Here is a 16,728-nt window from a genome sequence, read left to right as displayed (position 1 = left end):
TGCCAGTATCACAGAAAGAGACAACCAGACATTATGTGCCTCCAGATGAAAGAATGCACTGCAACATGAGCAGCAGTCACGGAAAATAAAATGGAACTCAAATCTGATCAAGTCTCTAGCTCCAACTACGTACACTTGACCCCTGAATCACCCAGGTTTGAACTAGGCAGGTGCACTTACACATGGATTTTTTCCAGTGAATAAGGTACTGCAGTACTATACAATCTGTAATTGGGTGAATCTGTGGAAGCAGAACCACAGATACGGAGGGCTGGCTTTAAAGTTACACACACACACACAAAAAGAATTTACACACAGAAATTCAACTGTGCAGAGGATTGGCATCCCTAACCCCAAGGTTGTTCAAGGGTGAACTTGAACTTGGAAATACAGAGACTAGAAAGACATGTTAAACCTCAGGGATACAATCAGCAAAATCCAAACAGCAGGAAACTCTCTACAGGGCAAATAACTTGTTCCTTCAACAAATAAATGGCAAGGAAAAAAGGAGGTAGCAACCTATAGAGTAAAAAAGACTTAATCACAATGTGTGGGCCTCATTCAGCTCCTGATTCAAACGAACTGGTTTTGTTTTGTTTTGTTTTTAAATTGAGACACCTGTTAAACTGAACACTCAACATCTGATGGTATTCTGGACTTTAACTGTTAACTATTTTTAGGTATGAGGGTGGTATTTGGGTTTTCTTAAGTCTTTACTTTTTAGAGATACATTCTCAAATATTTATAAATGAAATTATGCCTGCAATTTGTTCCAAAATAACAGAAGAGGAGAAGGGGGTAACAGTATAAATGAAACAACATTGGCCATGTGTTGATGACTGTTTAAGCTAGAAGATGGATACTTTGGGGTTCATTATACTATTCTCTACACACTTGGATATGGGCGAATTTTCTCTAATAGAAAGTTAAAAAAAAAAACAGGTGGAAAGGGAAAAGGAGTGACTATAAGTCTACTGAATATAAGGGCAAGTGGAGGGAAGGGAAAAAGGATCACAGATGGAGGTGGAGCAACTTGAAAGAAATTATTTTGGCACAAAGAAGACCTCTGCTGAAGAAAAGACACCAAGAGAAGAAAGATTCAGGACACAGCAGGGTCCAGGGGGTTAAATGAAGCTGTGTTTACACAAGACTTTCAGTAGAGCGCACTAAAAGCACAGACCCTGCAGTGAACACTGCCTGGCTTCAAATCCTAGCTCCATGTATGACTCCATCTGTGCCTTAGTTTCCTTGGATGTTAAAAAGAAAAGAAAGGATGGTAACAGTCTTTACCTTAGAGGACTTCTTAAAGAATTAAATGAATGAATACAGTTTTAATATACAGTTCTCCTAAAACAGTGCTTCATAGCAGTTCTCAACAAATGTTAACCATTCCCCTCATCATCACCACCCTCCTACCTTCACAGACGGAAACACAGAACCCCCCCACCAAGAGGTAAAGTGACTTGCTTAACAACAACTTTAGAACCATCTTCTAGGCTGAGTACTTACTGCAAAGACTGGCTGGCTATTCACCAAACGCATTTTCCCTGTCCTCCTGGGCAAGCAGCGAGGCTACATTTCCCAACCTCCCTGCCATGTGTCTGAGTTCCTGACGATGAAATGTGGGCAAAAGTGCTGGATACCTCTTCACTACTCCCAGGCTCTACCTCCAAAGCTCCCACACAATCCTGTACCCCTCCCTCCCCCATCTGCCAGGTGGATATCAATGCCCAGGGCAATCTTGGAAGTCATGTGTAGAAGACATCAGAGAACAGATTGACTCAAGTCCCAGTAGAATAAACTATTATTTTCTTAAGCCCCTGAGATTTCAGGGTTTATCTGTTACAGCAGCTGTCATAATTTCAACTAACACAGTACTTTTTATGGACCCATCACATCAATCATCACTCCTCATTTTACAGACAAGAAAACTGAAGCAGGGAGAGGATCATGGTCACACAATTAATTATTAAGTGGTACACCCAGGATTTGAACTAGCACTGCATTAATACAGAGCTCAGGCTCTTAAGCATCTTCTAAGATCATAAGACCAGTAAGTGGAACCAGGAGTGAACACATTTAATACAGAATTTTGCTATGCATTCCTTTAAAAAGAAAAATCACTCTCAGAAGAATAACTGCAGAACAGTGTTATCTTACAGCAAAAAGATAGAAATCAGCTCCCAAAAGTTTAAGTGGGGTTTTACAAGAGACATCAGAATAAGATATTTTTAAAAGACCATGTACATTAAAAAGACCAAACTCCGTTATGCTTGCAAATAGGCATATATAATACAAGTTTTCAAAAAAATATTTTTTCTTTTTTTTTTGGCCACACCGTGTGGCATGTGGGATCTTAGTTCCCTGACCAGGGATCAAAGCTGTGTCCCTGACGTTGGGAGTGCAGAGTCTTAACCAATGGACCACCAGGGCAAGTCCCACAAGTTTAAAATTTTAATTCAGCCTTTCCTATTAGATTTTACCTGAGCCATCCCTACTGACAATTATATAACATGATTTAATAATATTAGTAACTTTTAAAAATAGGATTCAGGGGGACTTCCCTGGTGGCACAGGGGGTAAGATCCCACGCTCCCAATGCAGGGGCCCAGGTTCATCCCTGGTCTGGGAACTAGATCCCACATGCATGCAGCCACTAAGAGTTCGCATGCCGCAACTAAGACCCGGTGCAACGAGAAAAAAAAAAAACTAATTAAAAAAAAAATAGGATTCAGTAAATAGAAAAACACTTTATTTCAATTATCACTGAATTGTACCTACATTATTAATCAACATGTACCTATGAAAAGATGTACAAGATACACTGTTAAGCAAAAGAAGCAAGTTACAGAACAGTGTTTACAGCATAATTCCATTTGTTTTCAAAAAATACATACCTATATCTTTCCCTTTTTTTGTTTTTCCTACATACATACATCTCTTACTTACAAATGAAAAACATCTGGAAAGAAATACAAGAAAGTTTCCAGTGATTACCTCGGAGGAGTAGACCTGCACTTGTGATTTATACCTTTTGTTAGAGTTTGAATTTATGATGAGGATGTGTACTGTTAGAATTAGAAATACTTTAAGACATATCTATGATTTACAGTAATGTAAACTGATCAAACTCCCCAAATCCCACATTAGCATAATATGTAGAGTGAAGCGTCCAGGTTGGGAGGGAAAAAAAATGTAGCCCTTTATAATGAATATATCATTTGGTCAATTTCACTCATATACACGTATATACATGTGTTTACACATCTGTAAGTAAATCTCTTTTAATACATTTAAAAACACACACACGGGACTCCCCTCGTGGTACAGTGATTAAGAATCCACCTGCCAATGCAGGGGACACGGGTTCGAGCCCTGCTCCGGGAAGATCCCACATGCCACAGAGCAACTAAGCCCGTGTACCACAACTACTGAAGTCCGTGCACCTAGAGCCTGTGCTCCACAAGAGAAGCCACTGCAATGAGAAGCCTGCACACCACAACCAGAGAAAGCCAGCGCGCAGCAATGAAAACACAACGCGGCCAAAAATAAATAAATACATAAATGTATTTTTTTAATACCAGTAAATATTCAAACACGTGCACGTATTTCTTACATATACACCAAAAAAATTTTGGTAGGACAGACCCCAAACTAATGACCACCTGAGAAAAAAGGAAGGCAGGACTGGAGAGAGAAATCGGAGAGAAGTCTAGAATTGGGCTGAGCAACACAGTAGCTACTAGCTACATGTGACTATTTAAACTTAAATTAATTAAAATTAAATACTATTAAAATTCAGCTCCTCAGTCCCACCAGCTCCACTTCCAGCGGCTACCACAGTGAAAAGCATAGATATAGAGCATTTCTATTACTACAGAAAGCACTACTGGACAGCACCGGTCTAAAATACAGCAGAAAGACCTGGATGAAGCCTGACATAAATTTTAAAAGAAGGCAAGACGATGAAGAAAATGTACCTTTCTACCATCCCTGAAAACTGAAAACACAAGAAAAAAGCAGAAATTATGTACAAAGAAACTCAACAACAACAACAAAAAAAAGAGTTACATCTTCAGGTGGTATCTACCCAGACTAGGTTAGATTTCTTTTTTTACTACTAGATTTAGAATAAAAAGGTTTATTTTTTTCACAAACCAGTCTGGTATTTGGGGGACAGAGGGGAATCCAACAGTAAGCATTTTACAACCATCTACTTTAAAACATACAATGGCATTTCTCATCATTTTCTCATCAGAAAAGATTATCCTCAATGGTCTCTCCTTGGTAATAATGGCATTCTTACACTTAAAAATAATAAAAGTGGGGAAGTTTTAATTTATAATTCGGATTTAGATTTATAGGATTTCATCTGAATTGGTTTACAATACTAAAAACGTATAATCACAGAAACTTAAGCCCTAAATAGGTTAAAACAATTCTAATGGGCCTGCTTTGACAATTCCATTAGTATTATAAAACCTGCTCTACAACTTTAGTTGATGCATGAAACTTCACTTTAGAAATTCATTTCTAAAACTACCATATTTTGTTGAATACTGTCCCCAGAATTCATGTCCACCTGGAACCTGAGAAATGTGACCTGATTTGGAAATAGGGTCTTTGCAGATGTAATCAAGTTAAGATAAGGTCATACTGGAGTAAGATGAGCCCTAAATCTAGTATGGCCAGTGTCCTTATAAGAGGGTAATTTGGACAAAGAGACACAGACATACAGGGAGAAGGTCTTGTGACAATGGAGACAGACTGGAGTGATGCAGCTGCAACTCAAGGAACACCAAGGACTGCCCAGCAACCACCAGAAACTAAGAGAGAGGCCTGGAGCAGATGTGAGACAGTAAATTTGTTTCTGGTACTCTGTTACAATAGCCCTAGGAAGCTTATACAACTACCTTCTTCCCCCGTGTAACAGGCTAACTCAGAGTGCTAGCTAGATTCCTTTCCCCATCACCAGAAAAGTATCTCAACGCCATGTAACAGGTTCACTAATTCAGCTTTTCCTACTTAAGTATAATTGAAAATGAAAAAAAAAACCTAGTTCCTGATACCAGAATATATCTTTGGTCCTGAGACAAATTGAGGATATTCCAGTTCACACTCAAGAGATTATCCAAGATAGCCATTTAGTAGGGGAGGAAAAAATAAAGAATAAAAGCTCACCAAAACATTCACAGTAGCATCATTTTAAAAATCAAATGAGTGCAATACTGAGGTATCCTCCCTTACATGTGCTTACGTAAGTTACCAACAGCATGTGCTGTGGATCCCAAGTCAACCCCTTACTCCAAAATGCCCTCCCTTTTTTGTTTCCCTTTAACCTCTCCCCACTACCACCATTCCTGCCACTGTCTCCCTCCCATAAATCTAGCCTTACCTACCTCTAAATGTCCATCATTCCTGAGCCCCGCTTCCTTCCTCTCTGATACCATACACGTTACCTTCTTTAGAAAGTCTCGTCAGTTATTCGTGCCTATTCTTTCTCTTGTCTCTAATTCACCACAGAACCTTCTGTAATCTGGTTAACAAACCCACTATTCCAGAGAGCAGACAGTCAAATCCATCAGACACTCTCTAAGTCATCTTTATCTCACCCTACAGTTATTCCTAGAACAACCGACACTACTTCATACACAGACCTGCTAGAAATCTATCTCCTGGCTTCGCTGGCCAACTTTACGGTGTTTCCTTCTGACCACCAGTGAAAATACTAACGCTCCCTGGAATACAGCTCCCAATTGCTTCCTTTCACTAGACAGGTTCTTATGCCCTCAACTCCCACCTTCACAGGGGGTCTGGGCTCTAGTCCACACCCACCCTCCACACATCCACATTCCCGGTGAGCATCTTCGCTTGAATGGAACATAGGCACTTTTAGTTCAACAGATCCACAACTCAACCTGTCATCATCCGACTTCTACCCAAATCTGTTCCATCCGCCTAGAAACTTCAATCATTTCACTTTTCTCCCCTTCCTAAATAAGTCCTATTAATTCTACCTCTGAAACCTCTTTTCAGTCTGTTGCCTCTCTGTCATCCCCCGAACTGTCTTCTTCCAGGCAGTCATTCCTCTCTCACCTGCCAACACCCAACCACTTCCAATCTCCCTCGTTTCTCCTCCACACCAATGCAGATACTTAAATGCAAATACGATGCTGCTCCCCTTCTTTCATCCTTCAGTGGTGGCATATTGCAAGCCTTAGAGACAGATACACAAACTTCTTAAAAAAAAAAGAAAGAAAGAAAGAAATACAAACTTTTTTTTTTTAATAATTTATTTATTTATTTTTGGCTGTGTTGGTCTTTGTTGGTGCACGCGGGCCTTCTCTAGTTGTGTAGAGTGTGGGCTACTCTTCGTTGTGGTGCGCGTGCTTATTGTGGTGGCTTCTCTTGTTGCGGAGCACGGGATCTAGGCTCACGGGCTCAGTACTCATGGCACACGGGCTTAGTTGCTCCGCGGCATGTGGGATCTTCCTGGACCAGGGCTTGAACCCGTGTCCCCTGCATTGGCAGGCAGATTCTTAACCACTGTGCCACCAGGGAAGCCCCACAAACTTCTTAATATGGCATAAAAGACCCTTCATGATGCAACTTATGCCACCAGCTCAGCCTCATCTACTGTCGCTCCTCTCCATGTTATACTTTCACCATATTTAACCTTTTATCATCCCCTTCAAAACTCTCTGCCTTTACATGTGCTATTCCCTCTGCCTGAAATACTCTTTGGACGGTCCTTACAAGCTTCAGTTTAGTGTTACCTCCTCTAGAAAAGCGTTGTGTAAGTCTCAGGGTACAAAGAGCTCCTCCTCTTTTCAGGACTCAGAAGCCTGTCCATATCTCCACTTGTCTCACCACCCTTGCTGGTTCACCCAACTTTAGGGCTGATTGGCAGGGATCTCATCTTATGATGCTGCATACTTCCAATGCCTAACAGAATACCTGACACAGCAGTAAGTACGCAGTAAGGACTGAATGAATAAATCAAACTCATAGGTTGACACACACAAAAAAAGTTTTAGCTCGTCAAGGACTTAAGACAAACATGAAACTAGTCAACTTTACATTAAAGAGGCTTTCGTATATTGGTATTTACATAAACTCATATATACTACACACACACACACACACACACACACAAATATACCATCACGTCTGGTTCCATATAACAAGTTGATTTCCCCAACCTAGCACAAACCTACAGTAGTAATTCTTTGCTGCTATGTATACTGTTCACATTAAGTTCAAAGAAACTAATTTAATTACCCATAGTTATATAACTTCATATGCTCACAGATATACGAACAGGAACTTCTTCTGGAACTATATAAATACAACAGTCACCAGCAGTTTCAAGGGTAGGGCAGTTACGGGCTGAACTGTGCTCGCCCCAAATTCACATGCCGAAGCCCACACGCCCAGCATCTCAGAGTGTGACTGTATCTGGAGATACAGCCTATAAAGATGTAGTGAAGTTAAAAACAGTGTGTTAGAGTGAACCCGAATCCGGTATGACAAATGTCCTTTTAAGAAGGACACAGTGGCACACAGTGGTGGCACAGTGGTTAAGAATCTGCCTGCCAATGCAGGGAACACGGGTTCGATCCCTGGTCCAGGAAGACGCCTCATGCCGTGGAGCAACTAAGACCGTGTACCACAACTACTGAGCCTGTGCTCTAGAGCCCGCGAGCCACAACTACTGAGCCCACGTGCCGCAACTACTGAAGCCCGCATGCCTAGAGCCCATGCTCCACAACGAGAGAAGCCACCATAATGAGAAGCCCGCGCACCACAACAAAGACCCAACACAGCCAAAAATAAATAAATAAAATAAATAAATTTTTTTTTTTAATTAAAAATAGAAATAAGGGCTTCCCTGGTGGCGCAGTGGTTGAGAGTCCGCCTGCCGATGCAGGGGACACAGGTTCATGCCCCGGTCCGGGAAGATCCCACATGCCGCAGAGCGGCTGGGCCCATGAGCCATGGCCTCTGAGCCTGCGCGTCCCAAGCCTGTGCTCCACAATGGGAGAGGCCACAACAGTGAGAGGCCCGCGTACAGCAAAAGAAAAAAAAAAAAAAGAAATAAAAATTAAAAAAAAAAAAAAAGAAGAAGAGGAGATGAGAACACGGACAACACAGAGGGATGACCTGGTGAGGACACAGTGAGAAGGCAGCCACCTGCGAGCCAAGGAGAGAGGCCTCAGAAGAAACTCAACCTGCTGACACCTTGATCTGGGGCTTCCAGACTCCAAAATTGTGAGAAAATAAGTTTTTGTTGTTTAAGCCACCAGTCTGTGGTATTTTTTTATGACACCCAAGCTAATAGAGGGGGCTTCTGGTTTATAGAATTTAAATTTCTTAATCACGTACATGGAATTTTTTTAAGCCAGCAAGGGTTGCGTGAACAGTGAAATTGTGGATGTTTTCATTTTCTTCTTCACGCTGGCCTGTATTTACCACCACCACCCCCCCAAAAAAACCATTAAATTAAATGATATAAGAAAATATCCTAGACATCAGAGTTTACCATACACTGGCCACAAAAACTACATTTTATCTTACTATTTATCATTTGAAACAAAATAATGTACTATGTTAAAATACGATATTTTTAATTTTTACCAGCTCCAAAAGGAACTGGTGGAGGTAGAAACTGGAGAGCACTGTTGTTACACATCTCCCTGGAGATTAGAGAACCAACAGTTATAACAAGTACAGAACCTTCCTGTGTTTGTGTTCAGTCATTATAGAAGCTAGGTAACACATAATAGACCCTGTGACTTAGGCACCTTATACATTATCATTTAATTCTCATAACAACCCAGTGCAACTGAGATTGAGTCCCCCATTTTTCAGATAAGGAAACTCAGGCTCAGAGAGGCTAAGTAACTGGTCAAGGTCATACAGTTAGGAAATGGAAGTACTGAGACTCAAGTCCACATGTCTTAAAATCCCACGCTTCTTGATACTAAGAGTCCTTGAATGCTTAACAGGTATATATTAAACATCTTCTGTATGCACTTGGCTAGACAGAGCTCTGACCCAAGAAACACAGTCACTATTCCAAGGACTTAGAATTTCCTCTTTAACACTTTGTCGAATGTCTATTTCTCCTAACTCCTCAACTAGATTTTAGAGCTCCTCAAAAGAGCTGTAGTAAAAAGAGAAAAACAAAGAGCTTTGAGTCAAAGTCCTGGAAAAATTCTGGCTTTTTCCCACTTACATAAATTAACAAGCTGGATTCTTCATCAGTAAAAGGGTTGTGGATTAAGTAACATATATGAAATTGCTGGGAAGAGTGCCTGGCGCACAGTGGATACTAAATAAACGTTAAGGAGACATGAATATTCATTTACAGCCTTCACAGAATGCAGACCCAGAACTCAAACTTTTTATTTCACCAATACTCTGATTCCTCCAGTGGCCTCTTCGGGATTCAAAGATTCCACTCATCATCACTCTCTCTATCCCACCCATCTACACTACATACCACTTAACATTCAAAGCAGAAAAACGAACATTCTGTATCTTCTTTATACCATGGTCTTTTAGAGTAGTGGTCTCCAAAGCAGAATGCACATAACACACTTAAATGTCCCAATCACAGGCCTGCAAATCCTACAACTTGAGATTAATAAGGAATGTGAAATTTAGCTCTCCTAAAGTTTAGCAACCCGTATTAATATAAGGACTGTGATAGACGTACACTATTTATTTCAAAAAGAAAAATAAAAAGGATACAGATGTTGAGAGCAAGGATTCAAATTCTTACTAATGGAGGCATGATTCAAATATGTTTGGGACTTCCCTGGTGGCGCAGTGATTAAGAATCCTCTGCCAATGCAGGGGACATGGGTTCGAGCCCTGTTCCGGGAAAATCCCACGTGCCGCGGAGCAACAAAGCCCATGCACCACAACTACTAAGCCTGCGCTCTAGAGCCCGCGAGCCACAACAACTGAGCCTTCACGCCACAACTACTGAAGCCCGCATGCCTAGAGCCCATGCTCCACAACAAGAGAAGCCACCGCAATGAGAAGCCCACGCACCGCAACGAAGAGTAGCCCCCACTCACCGCAACTAGAGAAAGCCCGCGTGCAGCAACAAAGACCCAATGCAGCCAAAACCAAATAAATAAAATAAATAAATTTTTTTAAATAAATAATATTTTTTTAAAAAAGAAAAAGAAAACAAATATAAGTTTGGAGACAACTGCTTTACAGCCACAATTGTATCATTAGTTATGGTTAAATTCAATGTGGGAATGATGATATACAGTATATTGTATTTTTATTAACACTGAACACTTTACAAATGGGCCGAGCAATTTCGCAGGTCTGTGCCACCAATCCTTAAGTTGCTCCTTCTGCCTAGATACGCACTAGCACGTAACTCCTACACTTCTCCTATACATTCATCTCACCATGGAGTCTTTACAGATCCGCACAGTGACAGGTGGTTAGTAATCACTACAAATCTAAAGCTACAAGGTTCTAAGTCAAATTATAATACAGGGCCAATATAAGGAAAAATTTATGTACCTTTCTCTTGCTCTAAGACATAACTTCATTAAGAATAAAACAATCTTGGGCTTCCCTGGTGGCGCAGTGGTTGAGAGTCCGCCTGACGATGCAGGGGACATGGGTTCGTGCCCCGGTCCGGGAAGATCCCACATGCCGCGGAGCAGCTGGGCCCGTGAGCCGTGGCCGCTGAGCCTGCGCGTCCGGAGCCTGTGCGCCGCAACAGGAGAGGCCACAACAGTGAGAGGCCCGCATACCGGGGGAAAAAAAAAAAAAGAATAAAACAATCTTGAGACCTCCCTGGTGCTCCAGTGGTTAAGACTCCGCACTCCCAATGCAGCAATGCAGGGGGCCCGGGTTCAATCCCTGGTCAGGGAACTAGATCCCACATGCTGCAGCTAAGATCTCGCATGCCGCAACTAAAAAGGTCCCGCACGCAGCCAAACTCTAAAAAAAGAATAAAACAATCTTATTTACGATTACACTCCCCTCCGCACCTACTGGAAAAACATTCCTCTAGGCAACTTTTGATCAAAAGGCATACACTGTATTTAATATGCACTAAATTGATTTTTCTTGTAAATCTACACTTAAACAATTCCCCCAAAAAAGTATCCCACACAAAAAAGGACATAAGTGAATGTGTATTTATTTTGAGCCCTAAACCCCTAAACTCCCAACAACTACTGTAACGGTGTTGTAACTCTACTTGAATTATGGTACAGAAACTAAACCAGTGACTCCTTAGAGAATCTCCTGATTTTAAGCACAGAACTTGGAACTTAGAAATTGTTCTAATATCCTACCAAAAGTATATTAAAGTGAACACTTTGGAAATAGAAAACTAAATATATTTTCACTTGCTTGCACTGAATTCCCTCTCTTGGCTATGCCTTGATAAGAAGTTATCATGCAACAACTGTAAATGTACCTCACCTATCTGTACCCACCCCCACCCCATGCATCAACACAAGGGAGCCTTGGAAAGGCCTGAGAGCTCCAGCTGAACTGTGGAAACGATCCAAACTCGTATACTCACAATCGCTTTTTTAACAATGACGTGTGCAGAGGGGGGAAAAAATAGAGGTTTTTACAATATACCTTCCATAATACCTCACAGCTACTTCACAATGACCCTACTTCTCCACTTGATTAGTTATTAGTAATCAACCCTTAGTCAAAGGTAAAAACGAAGGGCTATGGAATTGTTCATCATTTCCTCTTAAGTCTCTTAAAGGCAGTGTTCTTAGAATTCCACATTCATGATCTCATTGAAAACTCAGGGCTGAATTAACTTGCCTCAAGTCACATCAGAACCACCACACTGTACAACTCCAGGAAGCAGCATTTGCATTGTGTTTGATGGGAATGCCATCCCTAGCACAACAGGAAGGGAGCTGTGCAATGAAGCGGTCTGGGTCACACCACTAGTAAGCAGTGGAGGTGAAACTCAAAACTCTGCTGTGACTGAGGAGGAAGAGCACACGCCCCCCCATGTTGGAGGATGGACAATTAATCATATAATAAAACAAAATTCTCTTGTTATAATAAGCCAGTTATCAGCTTTGTTGGTGAAGGAAGGGAGGGAGTAAGGGAGGGAGAAGTCAGTAGACAATGACCACTGAAGAGAGAAGCAAGAAGAAACTGTAAGAAGAAAACCTTACTGAAGACTCTGCCTCTGATGAAGCTGCACATCTTCAGTGGTAGGAGGCAGTAACAAGAGAGAGATCTATGGGGCACAGAGGAATCAGGTGGTTCTGTTTTTCCCATCCACCCCACTGCTGCCCTTGCAAGACCCCAAATGAGTTTTATAAAGAATGACTAGCCAGCATTCAGGTTAAAATGACACTTGCACCTAGAGTAGGAAAAACTATAAATTATGCATCAGTCTCCGCATTCACCTGCCCCCACTTGTAACTTTGAAAGGATTCATTTATTTCAAAATTAGAAAACTGATCTGAGTAAAAAACCTCATTAAAATATATGGCTTGGAAATATTTAGAATCTACTATTACAAGAGCTTATTTTCTTAACATGCAAAGAGTATTTACAAGTCACTTTAAAAAAAAAAAAGTTTTAAAAGGATGACCAACCCAACAGAAAAGTGGGCAGTGACATACGGATGCCACTACTGTTAACCAACCAGCAGCCACTCCACCCCCCACCCCACCCCCACCAACTTGTTCTTGCTGTCAGAGGCCACCTCCCATTATAAGGCCTCAGAGGAACAGATGTTGGCTTTCCCGGCCTCACTTGTACCTACAACAGGAATAGATGGCCAATCACAGCCAAGAGGATCCAAGGGGAAATCTGCTGAGAGCATCCAGGAAAGGTTTTTGTTCCAAATAAAATAGACGTACACGAAGAGATAGACCACATCTTTACGGCGCTGGTCACATGGGCTACCAGAAACATTAACATCACTCCTCTCTTCTTCTCACATCTCACACCCAACTCCTTTCAGATCCTTTCAGCTCTACCTTCAAAATATATACAGAATCACTTCTCTGACGTCTATCTTTTTCCAAAATACCTCTCACCTGACTGCTTGCAATATTTTCGTAACTACCAAGCCTGCTTCAGCCTTTATCCCCTTCATCCTAGTCTCAACACAGCAGCCAGCATGAACCTTTCAAAGTCTTAGTCAGATAAGGTCTGCCCTCTGCTCAAAAGCCCCCAAAGGTATCTCATCTCACCGGGAATAAAAGCCAAAAGATCTCACAATGGTCTACAAGGCCCTGCACGCTCTGACTTCCTGCCCCCCCTCTCTGCCAGCCATCACTCAGCTCTGCCACCCGCCCCAGCTCTCCTTCCAGGTCTTTGAAGGCACCAGCTCACTCCTGCCCTGGGCCTGTGTGCTCGGGAGAGGCCCTCTGTCTGAGATGCTCTTCCACCGTACCTCTTGCCCTTGCACTCCTACTACCTTTGAGACTCCACTCAAAGGTCACTGCATTGAAGCCTTCCCTGATCACGTCATTAAAATAACCCAATTCAGCCTCGCCCTTCCCCCTGCATTGCTTTATTTTTCTCCGTAACACTTAACATTGGGCCTGGAATCAGGCCGCAGCCTCACCGCGCCCGCCGCCTCCGGACCATGGACCCCCCGCAAAGTGAGCGAGCGTCGAGCCTTCACGAAAATGTGCAAGCAGGACCCAAGCGTTCTGCACACGGAGGAAATGCGCTTCCTGAGTGGGTAGAGAGCATGGGGGGGGGTAAAATACCACGTGCTACTCATAAAACTAAATTGGAAGAAAATACCAAGGAAGAAAAAAGATAGTAAGAAGGCGGAGGAAAACATAAAGACAGATGAACCATCAAGTGAGGAAAGTGATCTAGAAATTGACAATGAAGGTGTGACTGAACCAGACACTGATGCCCCTCAAGAAATGGGAGATGAAAGCGTAGAGATAACTGAGGAGATGATGGATCAGGCAAATGATAAAAAAGTAGCTGCCACTGATGCCCTAAATGATGGTGACCTACAGAAATCCACTGACTTGTTCACAGATGCCATCAAGCTAAATCCTCGTTTGGCCATTCTGTATGGCAAGAGAGCAAGTGTCTTCATCAAATTACAGAAGCCAAATGCTGCCATCCGAGACTGTGACAGAGCTATTGAAGTAAATCCTGATTCTGCTCAGCCACACAAGTGGCGAGGGGAAGCACACAGACTTTTGGGCCACTGGGAAGAAGCTGCTCATGATCTAGCCCTTGCCTATAAGACGGATTACGATGAAGATGCTAGTGCAATGCTGAAAGTAGTTCAACCAAGGGCCCAGAAAATTGCTGAACATCGGGGAAAGTATGAGCAAAAACGTGAAGAGCGAGAGATCAAAGAAAGAACAGAAAGGGTCAGGAAGGCTCAGGGAGAACACGCAAGAGCCCCGAGGGAGGAAGAGGCCAGAGGACAATCACGGGCTCAGTGCGGCTCTTTTCCAGGTGGAATGGGAGGGGGCATGCCTGGAATGGCAGGAATGCCTGGGCTCAATGAAATTCTTAGTGATCCAGAGGTTCTTGCAGCCATGCAGGATCCAGAAGTTATGGTGGCCTTCCAGGATGTGGCTCAGAACCCGGCAAATACGTCAAAATATCAGAGCAACTCAAAGGTTATGAATCTCATCAGTAAACTGTCGGCCACATTTGGAGGTCAAGCATAATGCCCTTCTGACAAATAAAGCCCCTGCTGAAGGAAAAGCAACTTAGATCACCTAATGGATGTCGCAATAATACAAACCAGTGTACCTCTGACCTTCTCAGGAAGAAAGCTAGGGTGCTTTGAAGATAATCCCTACCCCTCTGCCCCAAATGCAGCTGAAACATTTTTACAGTGGTTTGCCATTAGGGTATTCATTCAGATAATGTTTTCTTCCTAGAAATTAAAAACTTTAAACAATTTTTAAACCTTAAAAATATTTAAAACAAATTAAAATGGTGTGTTAATTACTACATTTTTCTTTACTAATCATTTTTTTTTCCTTTGAATTAATTAGGCAAGGAAGATACTTCAGTATGGAAGGTTTATTGTTCAAGTTTGAGTGAAATAAAGATTTATTAGTGGGAAGATCATTTAAGTAGATAAAGTTTGAGTTGGATATATGGTCACTGAAGCATTTTGATTTGTCTTTTTAATTGCTTTATTATTATTATTTTTAATGATTTGCTTTCATGAAACTACTGAGACACCAGTATTGCAGTAGGACCTGGGTAGGGACTGGAAGTACTTGGCAGGGCAGCAGCAATCTTACTACATTTTCCATAATGTGTACCCTTGTGCAGATGCATTTAAATCTTACACTGTGGTGAAGGCATGATTTTTATACTGCTGCAGTAAAATTGGATTACTTAGTTCTGTTCTTGTCTGATATCTAAAATAAATGTTTCATATTTCCACATAAAAAAAAAAACACTTAACATCTTACTGAACATTCTACCTCCTTGCTCGCCTCCTCCCCTACCCCCACCAAACTGTAAGCTTTCAGAGGGCAGTAAACATGGCCTGTTTTGCTCACTGCTGTTATTTCCCATAGCTACAGACTACTCCTGGTAAATTATAGGTGTTCAATAATTATTTAAGTGAATTATTGAAGTGAATATTCAACAAGCTGAAGATTTTTTTTAACTTTATTGAGGTATAATTGCTTTACAATGTGTGTTAGTTTCTGCTTTATAACAACGTGAATCAGCTATACATATACATATATCCCCATATCTCCTCCCTCTTGCATCTCCCTCCCACCCTCCCTATCCCACCCCTCTAGGTGGTCACAAAGCACGGAGCTGATCTCGCTGTTCTACGCAGCTGCTTCCCACTAGCTAGCTATTTCACATTTGGTAGTGTATATATGTCCATGCCACTTTCTCACTTCACCCCAGCTTACCCTTCCCCCTCCCCATATCCTCAAGTCCATTCTCTAGGTCTGCGTCTTTATTCCTGTCCTGCCCCTAGGTTCTTCAGAACCTTTTTTTTTTTTTTACGATTCCATATACATGTATTAGCATATGGTATTTGTTTTTCTCTTTCTGACTTACTTCAATGCGTATGACAGACTCTTACTACAAATAACTTAATTTCGTTTCTTTGTATGGCTGAGTAATATTCCACTGTATATACGTGCCACATCTTCTTTATCCATTCATCTGTTGATGGAAAGTTAGGTTGCTTCCATGTCCTGGCTATTGTAAATAGTGCTGCAATGAACACTGTGGTACATGACTCTTTTTGAATTATGGTTTTCTCAGGATATATGCCAGTAGTGGGATTGTTGGGTCGTATGGCAATTCTATTTTTAGTTTTTTAAGGAACCTCCATACTGTGCTCCAGAGTGGCTGTATCAATTTACATTCCCACCAACAGTGCAACAGGGTTCCCTATTCTCCACACCCTCTCCAGAACTTATTGTTTATAGATTTTTTGATGATGGCCATTCTGACCGGTATGAGGTGATACCTCATTGTAGTTTCAATTTTCATTTCTCTAATGATTAGTGGCATTGAGCATCCCTTCATGTGTTTGCTGGCCATCTGTATATCTTTTTGGTAGAAATGTCTACTTAGATCTTCTGCCCATTTCTGGATTGGTTTGTTTGTTTTTTGAATATTGAGCTGCTTGTATATTTTGGAGATTAATCCTTTGGCAGTTGCTTCATTTGCAAATATTCTCTCCCACTCTGAGGGTTATCTTTTCATCTTGTTTAT

General features: G+C 41.6%; 2 protein-coding genes across 17 annotated transcripts in view; one reads left to right on the top strand and one right to left on the bottom strand.

Moving 5' to 3' along the window:
* Positions 1-16,728, bottom strand: part of KMT2C (lysine methyltransferase 2C) — a 294,524-nt gene that overhangs the window by 243,255 nt on the left and 34,541 nt on the right. The window lies entirely within an intron of this gene.
* On the top strand, positions 13,257-14,834 carry LOC309827662 (hsc70-interacting protein-like; the record flags this gene model as incomplete). Its single annotated transcript, XM_082662434.1, is given in 4 exon segments — positions 13,257-13,428; positions 13,594-13,716; positions 13,719-13,801; positions 13,803-14,834. Coding segments are annotated over 4 exon segments (1,266 nt in total). The 3' UTR covers positions 14,691-14,834.

The sequence above is a fragment of the Grampus griseus genome (assembly GCF_964374135.1).
Source record: "Grampus griseus genome assembly, chromosome: 9".
Lineage (NCBI taxonomy): Eukaryota > Metazoa > Chordata > Mammalia > Artiodactyla > Delphinidae > Grampus > Grampus griseus.
This window is presented reverse-complemented; position numbering and strand designations above follow the sequence as displayed.